Source organism: Neovison vison, chromosome 4 (assembly GCF_020171115.1).
Source record: "Neovison vison isolate M4711 chromosome 4, ASM_NN_V1, whole genome shotgun sequence".
In the NCBI taxonomy this organism is placed as follows: Eukaryota; Metazoa; Chordata; class Mammalia; order Carnivora; family Mustelidae; genus Neogale; species Neogale vison.
Window position 1 is genome coordinate 25851808 of NC_058094.1, and position 13565 is coordinate 25865372.

A 13565-nucleotide genomic window follows, 5' to 3' on the forward strand; every position below is an offset into this window, starting at 1 on the left:
TTTAAATAAATAAAAGTAATTCTGTATTAAAACTTCACAAAAAATACAGGAGAAAGAGATATGGTTATAAAACAACAATTCAGTGTCTTTTTTACTGTGGTACCATCCCTCATCCCCAAAGGCAGTTTTTGTGGCTAATATTTATTAGAACACACTATGAGAAATGTTATGATTATTTAACTTGATAGGCATCTGTTCATCATCTATAATTTAAAATATGCTTATGGGTTCAGGGATAAATCCAATGTTGTTCCTGCTTCTAACTCTGTATCTATAGAACATGTACAATATAATCACATGAATGTTGCGAGAAGTGCCTAAGAAGTGAGCCTGGTGGTAGGTATTATGGAGGGCACATATTGCATGGAGGACTGGATGTGGTGCATAAACAATGAATGCTGGAACACTGAAAAGAAATAAAATAAAAAAAAAAGTACTAAAAGAGGGCACATGCACAAACAGCTTATATTCATGTATTTCTTGATAAATAGCATCAGTGTACATCTACTATTCATCAAACATTGTGTTCAGCACCAGGAATTTAATAACCTACCTTCAAAAGAAATGTAAAATAGTAGTGAGGATGGAAAACTTACTACTATACAAAATAATAATGATGTGCTAAGACTATGCAGAGGAAATTCGGTATTTATCGCAATCTTGAAACTTTAAGATTTGGCTTCACTGAGAATGATGAAGTAAGCAAATGAAAGTAAAAAATACAGAGAGACATTTTAGCCTTAAAGAGAAGTTCATGAAAAGGTCTTGAGTTAAGATGAAAGGATGAATTTTAGGAAATTTTTATAGGTCAAAGTAAGACAATTGGTCTCACACAATCTTGGACAACAGAGGAATCCAGAAAAAAGAAGTGGGTCAAAAGAAGTAAAAGAGGAAAAGGGGAAATAAGGGAGAGAGAGCAGGAAAGAGAAAGAAGTAAAATTGGAGGGTGCAGGAGAACTATGTGGGGAGAGTGTTTTTTGATGATTAGAATAATTATGGGTATGAGGTCTGACTGTGCCTGAGGGTACTAAAGATGAGGAAAGACAGGTTGTTAGGTTTGAATGATTTTAGGGCATTGGAAAGATTAAAAAAAAAAAAAAAGATTATAAAGCCCAAACAGGACACCTGTTGTTGCAAGTGCTAACTTTCAGAGAGTTGAGAACCAAAGGTCAGAGGATAACAGCAGTAAGGATCTGACAAGAGAGTTATAAACCAAAGACATAGGCTTAAAATAGATTTCAACACTTCTGAAAACTGGTGAATATCTGTGATTCTCTCAGATTTCCTATGCTGATTAAAATATTTTGTACTGCTTACAGTTACATTCTCTGAGGCACTATCCACAATTAAAAAGGTTGCATCTGATTTTAAATATAAGTTTATTAAAATTAATAAGTAAATATCAGTTTATGATTAGTTACTTATTTCTGCAGGAGATTAAAAAATAAAAAAATTATAAAGTGTAATATTGGCAAGTTACACTGTATTATTATATTTCTGCACTAAATATGTAATGAAATTTGATATCATTATTAAATTACTATGTCCATTCTAATTTATTAATTACTCAAAAGACAGGTTTTGGATTCTTCTTGGATACATATCATAATAGTAAGCTATAAATTTATGACATTTAATCATTATCATATTTTTCTTTGATTTAATTCTCCTAAAATCCAGGTTAGTAATTTAAAACATATAATCATGTGTATGGCTATTTTGAGTGTAAGATGGAAAATACATAAGAACAAGTGAAACCTCATTTCCAGACATTTTTTTTTCTTTTTTCTCACCATAACATATACCATTCCCAATGTTTATCACTCAGCCACCCTATCCCTCCCACCCCTCTCCACCCTGACAACCCTTAGTTTGTTTCCTGAGATTAAGAGTCTCATATGGTTTGTCTCTCTCTCTGGTTTCATCTTATTTCATTTTTCCTCCCTTCCCTAAGATCCTTTGCCTTGTTTCTCAAATTCCTCATATCAGTGAGATCATATGATAATTGGCTTTCTCTGACTTATTTCACTTAGCATAAAACTCTATAATTCCATCCACATCATTGCAAATAACAACATTTCCCTTTTATGATGGCTGCATAGTATTCTATTGTAAATATATACCACAACTTCTTCATCCATTGATGTAGATGTACATCTAGGATCTTTGCATAGTTTGGCTATTATGGATATTGCTGATATTAACATTCAGGTGCACATGCCCTTCAGGTCACTATATTTGTATCTTTAGGGTAATTATCCAGTAGTACAGTTGTTGGGTCATGGGGTAGCTCTATTTTCAACTTTTAGAGGAACCTCCATGCTGTTTTCCAGAGTGGCTGCACCAGCTTGCATTCCCACCAACAGTGTAGGAGGGCTCCCCTTTTTCTGCATCCTTGCCACCATCTGCCATTTCCTAACTTGTTAATGTTAGCCATTCTAACTGGTGTGAGGCGTTATCTCACTCTGGTTTTGATTTGTATTTCCCTGATGGTGAGTGACATGGAACACTTTTTCATGTGTCTTCTGGCCAGCTGGATGTCTTCTTTGCAGAAATGTCTGTTTATGTCTTCTGCCCATTTCTTGATTGGATTATTTGTTTTGTGGGTGTTGAGTCTGATAAGTTCTTTATAGATTTGGGATACTAGCCCTTTATCTGATATGTCACTTGCGAATATCTTCTCCCATTCTGACAGTTGACTTTTTCCTTTACTGCGCAAAAGCTTTTGATCTAGATGAGGTCCCAATAGTTCATTTTTGGCCTTGCTTCCCCTTGTCTTTGGCGATGTTTTAAGAAGTTGCTGTGGCTGAGGTTGAAGAGGTTGCTGCCTGTGTTCTCCTCAATGATTTTGATGGATTCCTGTCTCACATTGAGGTCTTTCATCCATTTAGAGTCTATTTTTGTGTGTGGTGTAAGGAAATGATCAAGTTTTATTCTTCTGCATGTGGTTGTCCAATTTTCCCAACACCATTTGTTGGAGAAACTTTCTTTTTCCCATTGGACATTCTTTCCTGCTTTGCCAAGGATTAGTTGACCATAGAGTTGAAGGTCTATTTCTGGGCTCTCTATTTTGCTCCACTGATCTATGTGTCTGTTTTTGCGCCAGTACCATACTGTCTTGATGATGACGGCTTTGTAATAGAGCTTGATGTCTGGAATTGTGATGCCACCAACTCTGGCTTTCTTTTTCAACATTCTTCTGGCGATTTCGGATCTTTTCTGGTTCCATATAAATTTTAGGATTATTGGTTCCATTTCTTTGAAAAAAATGGTATTTTGATAAGGATTGCACTAAATGTGTAGATTGCTTTAGAGAGCATAGACATTTTCACAATATTTGTTCTAATCCATGAGCATGGAATGTTTTTTCATTTCTTTGTGTCTCCCTCAATTTCTTTCATGAATACTCTTAGTTTTCTGAATATAGATTCTTTGATACTTTGTTTAGATTTATTCCTAGGTATTTTATGGTTTTGGGTGCAATTGTAAATGGGATTGATTCCTTAATTTCTCTTTCTTCTCTCTTGCTGTTGATATATAGAAATGCAACTGATTTCTGTGCATTGATTTTTTATGCTGGCAGTACTGAATTCATGTATGAGTTCTAGCAGTTTTGGAGTAAAGTCTTTTGGGTTTCCCACATAAAGTATCATATCATCTGCAAAGAGTGAGAGTTTGACTTCTTTCCAATTCTGATGCCTTTTATTTCTTTTTCTTATCTGTTTGCTGAGGCTAGGACCTCTAATACCATATCGAATAGCAGTGGTGATAGAGGACATCCTGTTAAAGGACATTCTTGCCCTTAGGGGAAAAGCTCTCAGTTGTTTCCCCTGAAAATGATATTCATTGTGGGTTTTTCATAGATGGCTTTGATGATAATGAGGTATGTATTTTCTATGCCTACACTGTGAAGAGTTTTGATCAAGAAAGAATGCTGTGCTTTGTCAAATGCTTTTTCAGCATCTATTGAGAGTATCATATGGTTCTTGTTCTTTCTTTTATTAATGTATTATACCACATTGATTGATTTGTGATATTGAGCCAACTTTGCAGCCCAGGAATAAATTCCACTAGGTCATGGTAAATAATTCATTCACTGTACTGTTGGAGCCTATTGGCTTATTTTGGTGAGAATTTTTGCATCTGTTCGTCAGGGATATTGGTCTATAATCCTCCTTGGTCTTTGGTCTTTGTCTGGTTTGGGGATCAAGGTAATGCTGTCCTCATAAAACAAGTTTGGAAGTTTTCCTTCCATTTCTATTTTTTGGAACAGTTTCAGTAGAATAGGTATTAATTCTACTTTAAATGTTTAGTAGAATTCCCCTGGGAAGCCATCTGATCCTGGTTCTTGTTTGTTGGTTCTTGGTTTTGATGACTGCTTCAATCTCCTTACTGGTTATGGGTCTGTTCAGGTTTTCTATTTCTTCCTGGTTCTGTTTTGGTAGTTTATCTATCTCTAGGAATACATCAATTTCTTCCTACTTATCTAATTTGCTGGAGTATAGTTGCTCATAATATGTTCATATACTTGTTTGTATTTCTTTGGCATTAGTTGTGATCTCTCCTCTTTCATTTATGATTTTATTAATTTGGGTCCTTTCTCTTTTCTTTTTGATAATTCTGGCCAGGGGTTTATCAATCTTATTAATTCTTTCAAAGAACCAGCTCCTAGTTTCATTGATCTATTCTATTGTTTTTTTGGTTTCTATTTCATTGCTTTCTGCTCTGATTTTTATGATTCTCTTCTCTTGCTGGGTTTAGGCTTTCTTTGCTGTTCTTCAGCTCCTTTAGACATAGGGTTAAGTTGTGTGTGTGCAACCTTTCTTGTTTCTTGAGCAAGACTTGCATTGCTATATACTTTCCTCTCCAGATGGCCTTTACTGTGTTCCAAAGATTTTGAACAGCTGTGTTTTCATTTTCATTTGTTTCCATGAATTTTTTCCATTCTTCTTTAATTTCATGGTTGATCCATTCATTCCTTAGTAGAATGCTTTTCAGCCTCCATATTTTTTAGTTTTTTCTAACATTCCTCTTATGATTGAGTTCTAGTGTTGTGGTCCAAAAATATGCTGGGAATGACCCTGATCTTTTACCAGCTGAGACCTGATTTTTGACCCAGGATGTGATCTATTTTGGAGAATGTTCCATGTACACTAGAGAAGAAAGTTTATTCTGTTGCTTTATGACGGAATGTTCTGTATGTATTCGTGATATCCATTTGGTCCAGTGTGTCATTTAAAGCTGTTGATCTTTTCTTAAATGATCTGTCCATTTCTTTGAGGGGGTGCACAGATATTTAAAAGTGTTAGTACTTCTTGTTGGACACTGTCCTTGCTAGGTCTCATCTTCCTGATTAGACTCTGGAGCAATATTCCTCAGTGGAACAGACTTCTAAAAGTTCTGATTTTGTGCTCCACAGGAGCCAGCCCCTCCCTTTGCAATCTCTCTTCCCATGTATCATCTCAAATTCACTTCTCTGCACGTTTTACCTTAGAAAATGTGGTCACTTTTCTGTTCATAAAATTGCTACTATTCTTCTCTTCAATCTCCTTGAGTTGATAGGTCTTCAGAATGCTTTGATAACTATCTAGTTGAATTCCTGGGTACAGGCAAAATTCAAGTCTGCCAGTTCTCTATCATCTTGCTCCTCCTCCTCTAGACATTCTTTATCATATTACTTTTTAATGTTTTTGTACATCTCTTGCCACCATCTGAAATTATCTTGAGTTATCTTTGTGAATTTCTTTATTTTCACTTTGCAAGATTATGGATCTTCTCTGTAGTATTTACTACTGTATTTCCAACCCTTAGTGTCATTGTTTGTTATATAATCAGTGCTCAGTAAATAATTGTTGAATACACTAAATCTCTTTGTTATCCAGAAGACTTTGTACTAGAATGAACCCATATATGCTTACCTTCAAATGACCATAGTGAGATAAGGATAACAATGATTTATATTTAGGAAATATCTCCTTTAGTACTTAATAAATTATCTGAGTTAATTTAATGGAATCATTCTAGGCAGAATTTGGAGAATGCTCAATCCTCCATTTTCTAGATGTCCTGATAGCGTATGAAATATGGTACAGAAATATTTATATGCATTTCCCAGATTACTCCATAAGATATAGACAAAGCCATATTGTATAAATTATTCTTAATAATATGCAGTACTAGGAGACTATCATTGGGAAGGAGAGATACTGTGATACACTTGCTTTCTGGTTCAGTGATTTGGCTTACCTATAGTTCTGCTTCATAAACAGAAACATTGAGGCTGTCAGAAATATCTTCTTATATGCACCCCTGTTAAATTGTCATTATTTCCTCCATCTCATGTGCATTGTTCTTCTAGCTACTGTAGCTCTAATGTATTAAGTTCCACCTTTTTTAATTCCTAAAGGTGAATTCAGGTTGCAAACTGTAGTTCTATGGTAGCTATTAGTTGCCTTTTCTACCCTCTGTTGCTGAAATTATCTTTGATGTCCCTAGGAAAGATGGGAAGTTTATCCTTCTTATTGTCTGTTTCATCTTCTTTCCTCTATCACTTGTTGATGTCCTTGTTGAGTTCATTGTCATTTATTGGATCTTCTAAGGACCTCTCTCCAAACTCTGTACTTTAATGTATTACAACCATCCATGTATTATAGTCTCATTATACTTTGAAATGTGTGCAGACTGTCTAAAATAATTTAAGCCTTCCCTAGTGGATATTTATGGGCTTGAAATTGAGGAAGTGAAGAAAACCAAATTGTAAATCAAATCCTGGCATGGAATATGCTAGTCTATTGAAAATATAATTGTATCAAATCTAAATACTTTCTCTTTGAAATTGCTTTTCAAACCAAACCAACCAAGAAGCAAGCAAAGGAAAACAAAACCTGGATAGTTTTGAAAGTAATGAAGTAAAAATTTTAAACTTCAGTGTTAATATTAAAATCATATACATATCTTTATTTGCTAAGTTCAGATATGAACAAAACAGGCAGCTGCAACAATAAATAGAGTCACCTCTATGAAAAGAGAGCGAAAATAGGACATTAATAGAGAAAGGTTTGAGAAAATGCATTCCAAAGCAGAACGAGGGATAAGAACCTATTTTGTTCATGTTAGAATCATGAACATTAAATCACACAATTATATTGCCAAGACCATTCTATTCACCTGTGCATATACCTTTGCCCACAATGATACAGTAGAGGTGAATTCATATTTCTATGCCATGACAGATAGCCATCAATAGAAAATGATGGCTAATTCCCAAATATTGTGGGAAAGTAGGTTTTGGGAGAAATAAGCCAACAGTTTGGATAAAGGATCCTTACATCACCATGTCTACATCTCAACACTGATTAATGTGTACAGCATCTATTCCAATCTTCTCATATGGGTACCCTAGAGTGACTGCCTGCAAAACACTAAGAGTTGTAATCACCACCCCCAAAATACACACACACACACACACACACACACACACACACACCAGCTATTTCGCTGTGTGTTGAAGAAAAGCAAAAGCTTTGAAGAATAGTAAGGATACACCATATACTGGTTATTAGGAAACCTTAATGAAGAACTCTCCTTCACTAAAATAATAATAATAATAGTCTAGTATTAGTATAGTAATAGTCTAGCTTTTGAGAATATTTTACTTTGACTTTATAGCACACACCTAGGATTTAAATGTGTAAGTATGTGGGTGTAATATTCCTTTGTTGAATGAAATTAGAGAAACTGCTTCCCTGGAAGTCTTCAAAGGACATACAGCAGGAGTGTTACTTCATCTCTTAACCATGACCAGTATCTGGGGCAGAGTTCCAAAAGTTTTACTCTAGGTATCTTGCTTTAAGGAGACTATGAATTGGTACCTTTGTGACTAAATATATGGAGAATAAATATACATCCAAAATACAATCGTTTTCTGTCTGTCACTTGGGGCAGCCCTCCAGTGCATTATAGAAGTACATATAATGAAACATAATTACAAAAATTTGTAGTATTAGAAACCACATTAAAAGAGTGGTTGCCCTATGAAAAGAAATTGGGAAATTTGCCATAGAATATGAAATATAGAAAATATATTAGGTGATAAGAGTATATCAATTGCTTTGAAGTCTTTCTATTTTCTAAATATACTTTATCAACATATATTTGAGGAGCATAAAGATCAGTACCATTAGCTCAGCCTCTTTTATGCTTATGATTATCTAGGCAATAAATTTGGGTGAATAAAAAATTATTTCCAGTTCACAGTTTATTTTATTAATAAATGCAATCTGATTAAAAAGCACGTTTGGAGTTGCAGCATTCTATCATTGACTTTCCTATGCCTAGAATAACTAATTTATTTGTATTTAAAAATTAACAATGTAATGTCATGAATATTATATACAGGTAGACATTTCTCTGGGTCCCAATTCAGTGAAAAATTGTACTGGTGAAAATTTTTTAAAGATTTTTTTGTTGTTGTATTTTGTAATTCAGGTTATCTGGAATGAATATACCACCACCAATTATCAGCAACAAAAACTGGCTCAGACTGCATTTTGTTACAGACAGCAATCACCGATATCGTGGATTTAGTGCTCCCTATCAAGGTATGTTTAATGAATTCCTCTGTCTCTTTTGATATGTGAAATGATTTTGGTATATACAGCCAGATTTTGCAATAGAAGCAAAATGCCTTTTGCATTAATGAATAGTAAATTGAATAAGCAAAAATAGTCATTCTCTTGCTGAGGTAACGATGTGATAACTAAATTACATTAGAAAAGTTAGTTGGTTTTTATAACACCATGTTCAAAACAGAGAATATTATGACCTCTGAAAGATAATATGTTACAGATGTCATGTTTACTTTAATAAAGTGCTTCAGCCAATAGGCATGCTTCCTAAAGCTGTACCACAAAACACTGCAGAAAACCTGCAGTTGTAAATAGGCTCTCTATCAATTGAAATCCATTTTCATATACAGTGTGTTTGCTATTGCTGGTTTAATTAACCTTGTTAGGATTATTATCCACTATTTTTATTAAGAGGCATAATTTTGAATAAGAGGGATATAGTATTTGATGTATTAACTTGAAAAATCTCTTTATTTAGAACAAGATTATTATGAAGATGGAGTGTTAATGAAAATGTAGCTTCTACAATATTTATTAACATTATGTGGGTTTAGTGTACTTTATCCTCAGACTACTTATGTAAATAATTCATTTCATTCTCAGTAGTGTATCAGCTCCTGTTAAGGGAATTGTGAGCACTGCCATAGTTACATTTTTTCCATTTATCTGTTTTTCTTTTTTTATTTAATGATTTCTGTTTTAGTAGTCTTAAGTCTTAGGCACTTTACAAATTTAATATGGTGACTTTAGGCAGCTTATAATTAATACCTAAAATGTTATTAGGCCACATACTGTTTTTTGGAATACAAATTTCAACAATTAACTTATACTTTGAAGACCAGTAACCTATCTATAAATGTCCTTTCAATGAGATTTCTGACCATAATAGTAACAGATTAATGTGATTGGTATTTTGACATTTATAATAATGTACTGGGTATTATTGTAATAAAAATCTCTAAAATAATAACTTTAAACTAAAGATTTTGAACAAAATCTACTGTAGAAAAATCCATAATTTCTATTGCTAATGTAGTTAATTTGAGTGGAAGCATGAATGAAAATATGCTCTTAAATCCTTTCTCATAACAGAATATACTACTCATCATAAAATACTATATTTTAAAATTGAAAATTAAATATGCATAGAAAATTACTTTTATATATTTTATTAAAAATAGCTGTCCAGAGCATAGTAACTTGAATCTTACCAGTTTCAGCCAGTGTCACTTTTAAATTGGAAATAATATTTTGTTGAATTTCCAATTTCAATATCTAAAACTTTTTTGTACTTCAGGAATCAGAGGACTCTTTTTCTATAAAAAAATCTTGCAGAGCTTCTTTACCTCTCTAGGTTGACCCCTTCCTTTTGGAGTTTTCTAGCGGCATGATTTTATATCTCTAATTCCCCTCTTCAATGGGTTAAAGCAGATGGCATGGCAGAAATTCAAAAGACTATCATCTTTGACTCATGTGGTGATCTTTTCTACTAGATTCATGGCATCTTTCAGTCAGATGTCTTTCTTCCTTATCTGAATAGAAAAAAAGTATTTTATATTTAAATGTACAACCTGGAGGGAAAAAATGATCTATCTCAAAAATAAAATGATACTTCATTTGCTTTATGTAGTATGGTTTCATGAAACTGGTATCTTTAGATAGGGCTGTTTTGCATCATAAGGCAATAGTGCTAAGCTTCCTGTAGATTTGTGTATGTAATTATTATTTTCAGTATTCTACTTGCTGATCTTAAATTGACTTTTATAGTACCTTCAGGTTCAATTTGATTTTCTAGCATTGCCTATCTGGTTTCAGGAGTGAAAAAGAGCCTAACAATGAATTCACTGCAATAAAATAGAAAGGAAGTATTTTATGGGGGATGCATTTTTTCTATTTTCTTCAGCAAAAGGAGTTCAAAGATGATAATTTTTGGTGTAATCTATATGTAGAGGAAATAAAGTGGCCTACAAAAATGGAAGCTATGATTTTATAACATGATCAAGAAAAAGTTTTATTATATAAAAATCCACCTTTGCATGTATCCTTTTAAAACTTTTGTCATTTAGGCCTGATTTTTCTAATACATTATGTCCAAACAGTATTTTACCTAGACAACATAAATTCATTTGGAGAAGTAATTCTTGAAACTATAAACAAATTTAGGTTAAAAAATAAATAAATAAATAAAAACCCCAAGAAGCTAACTTAAGTAGCTGTAAAATTCATATTTTGACAACCTGAAAGACATGCCCTAGCATGAAATGCTAATCTTCCTGTTTTACATTATTCTATGCTACCATTTAATATCACTGGTACCTAGATTAAAGACAATGAAAGAGAATAAAAATTATGGAATATACCATACAGAAGTCAGAACCAGGTCTCCATGTAATATAGTTTCTTAATAACTCACAAACTTATTGAGTACCCAGTGATTAATACTGAATTATCTATTATTTTGAAATTGTTTCATGTTTTAATGAAGCTCTAGCTTTCCAAAGACTGAATAGTTTCTCCATAGCATTTTTGTTTAACCTGTGTTTTTTATAAAAAACAAAACAAACAAAACAAAACAAAAAAGAAACTTTGAAAATTAACTGCAAACTTACTAAGGTGCCTGATTAGCTGTGTTTTATAGTGTGTCCCATCATGGATGGAGTAGGCACATAGACACACTAACATGATTTCCTTATTAGTGCATCCTTTAAATTGTGTTAGAAGTTAGCTTCCTTGTTGGTTAAGATATAATTTCAAATTATATATATAATTTCAAAAACAACAAATGTTGTTTTTACTCAAAAATGTTCAGAAAAGTCTTGATTTAAATAAATTGCCTTTGATATGCAAATTGCTTCCCCCTCCCACACTGATCCCACACTGAATATGTCCACTTCTACCTAAAATAAAACTCTTTTTTCCCCCAGAGTTTATTTATATTGAAAATCCCTTCTTTGAAAACCCTATTATTATCTCTACTATGTTTCACAATTTTTTCCTCTTTAATTTGCAACTCTTGCCCAAAGAAACTTATTTCAATATCATTAGTCTTTGCTTTTAAAATTCTTCTTGCATTCAAGTTTCATTAAATATCTTCTAATGAGAACTTGAATTGTTCTATGTCACACATAAGTGGTGTAATTTTTCTTATCTGTCGTATTTGGAAGTTCTCATATTTATTTATTGAAACCTTCATAACATTGTCATTTAATTTTTATTATAAACCTAGAATATATTATTTTCCATTTTTATGAATATTTGATCATGTGTTCTTCATTTCTAAATTGGAAGGAGATTTTCAGATGAAAATTGTCCAATACATAAAGCCTTACCTCTAGATCATGTTTATTTATGAGACTGACGCGCTGCCTACTGCGCTAAGGAGGCACCTTAGATCATGTTTATTTAAAAGTATTGTGTTTTTACCCATCAGTCTCCATTATTGAACTATAAAATATTATTACATTTTTAATTTTAAGTTATTCAACATTTCACATCTTTTTAATGCACAAAGATACTGTATCAATATCAATATTGTCTTTGGTATATAAGTTTAGGAAGTGCAGCATATAATTAATTTCAGTTATCCAAATATATGAATATTTCTATATTACAGATTATGTTTAGTAGATTTTTCCACATTTTATCACATTTTAATTTTCCCTTTCCTCCTATAACCTTGTTTATGTGATTCTTCTTATGTTTATGTGATTCTTCTTATGTAGGTCAACATTTTATAGATACTTACTTTCAATTTAACAAAGATACATCAATAGTAAATACAGTGCATTTTAAAGTGAGGAGGGAATATACTTTATATTACATAGTTTCTCAAAGAGGTTGTCATCCTTCTTGGGATCAGCTGTGTGTCTTTTTGGTGAGAAAAACATATTTAATGAATGGAACTTTCAAATCATATTGAAAATGCACTGCCGTAAACATCAGTTAGAGAACTGTGACATTTTAGACGCACATAATTTAAGTGAAAAAAACTTTGGAGAAGTATCTATTTCTTAGATTTGGAAATTTTTTTGACATAAATTTGAGTGCAGAGTTACTAAACAATGATAAATAAGATTTTCAGGGGTCTAGGGTAGTCTATAAGGGAAAACTAAGAATTGGGAGTCTACGAGGTTACTAATTGTTACCTGAGTTGTTTGAGCCTTGGTTTCTTCATCAGTGGGGGGAAAAAATAGTCACAGTTGCTAGGCACGTAACTATGGTGCCATCAAAATGTATTAGAATTTCTATGAGTAGAAGTTAGACATGCAGTGAATAAAGATGCTTCAGTGGAAAGAAATAATCAACCATGGGAAATGAGTGAGAAACACACTTTCTAATCATGAGATAGAAATAGTTTAAAGATTGTGATCAAACATAAATCTGAATCCTGGAAACACATATAAAAATGAAAAATCCTATGTTTTATGAATTAATTCCCACATTTCTCCAGAGAAGAAAGTACTTTTCCGTAGAACACACTTTTAAAATGAAAAAAAAAAAAATACACTCAGTTATGTTATAAAACATAACAATTTTTAGAATAACATAGTTCAAATTTAAAAATAAAACACAACATCAAAGCAATTCTGTGTAATGCTATATTTTTTTTTCTAATTTTGCTTAGGCATCAGTTTTTCTTTGTGTACCTTAGTCTTATGTATTTATAATAAAGCACAAGTAATCCCATCTCAGCATTCTAATCACAAAATACCTCCCCTAATTTGATAACTAACCATCAATGTGAGTCATAGGGTTTTAAGTTTGGAAGTGCGACATAGTAAGAGAAGATCAAAACTTTTGGTTCAGATCATATAGATGTACATAATTTACTATAATAGAAATGTTGGACATGGGCAATTAGGCTATTTTCTTGGTGAAGACAGTAGAAAGGGCTTTGCTAACACAGTTCAAGAGATATACTCTCTCTATATATATTTC

At 32.6% G+C, this 13565-nt stretch overlaps 1 protein-coding gene across 1 annotated transcript in view; it reads left to right on the plus strand.

The window, feature by feature from the left end:
- CSMD3 (CUB and Sushi multiple domains 3) overlaps positions 1–13565 on the plus strand; it is a 1253935-nt gene that overhangs the window by 438689 nt on the left and 801681 nt on the right. Inside the window, exon 6 of the mRNA XM_044245069.1 lies at positions 8488–8600. Coding sequence (XP_044101004.1) covers positions 8488–8600 — 113 coding nt within the window. The remainder of the gene's footprint in view (positions 1–8487; positions 8601–13565) is intronic.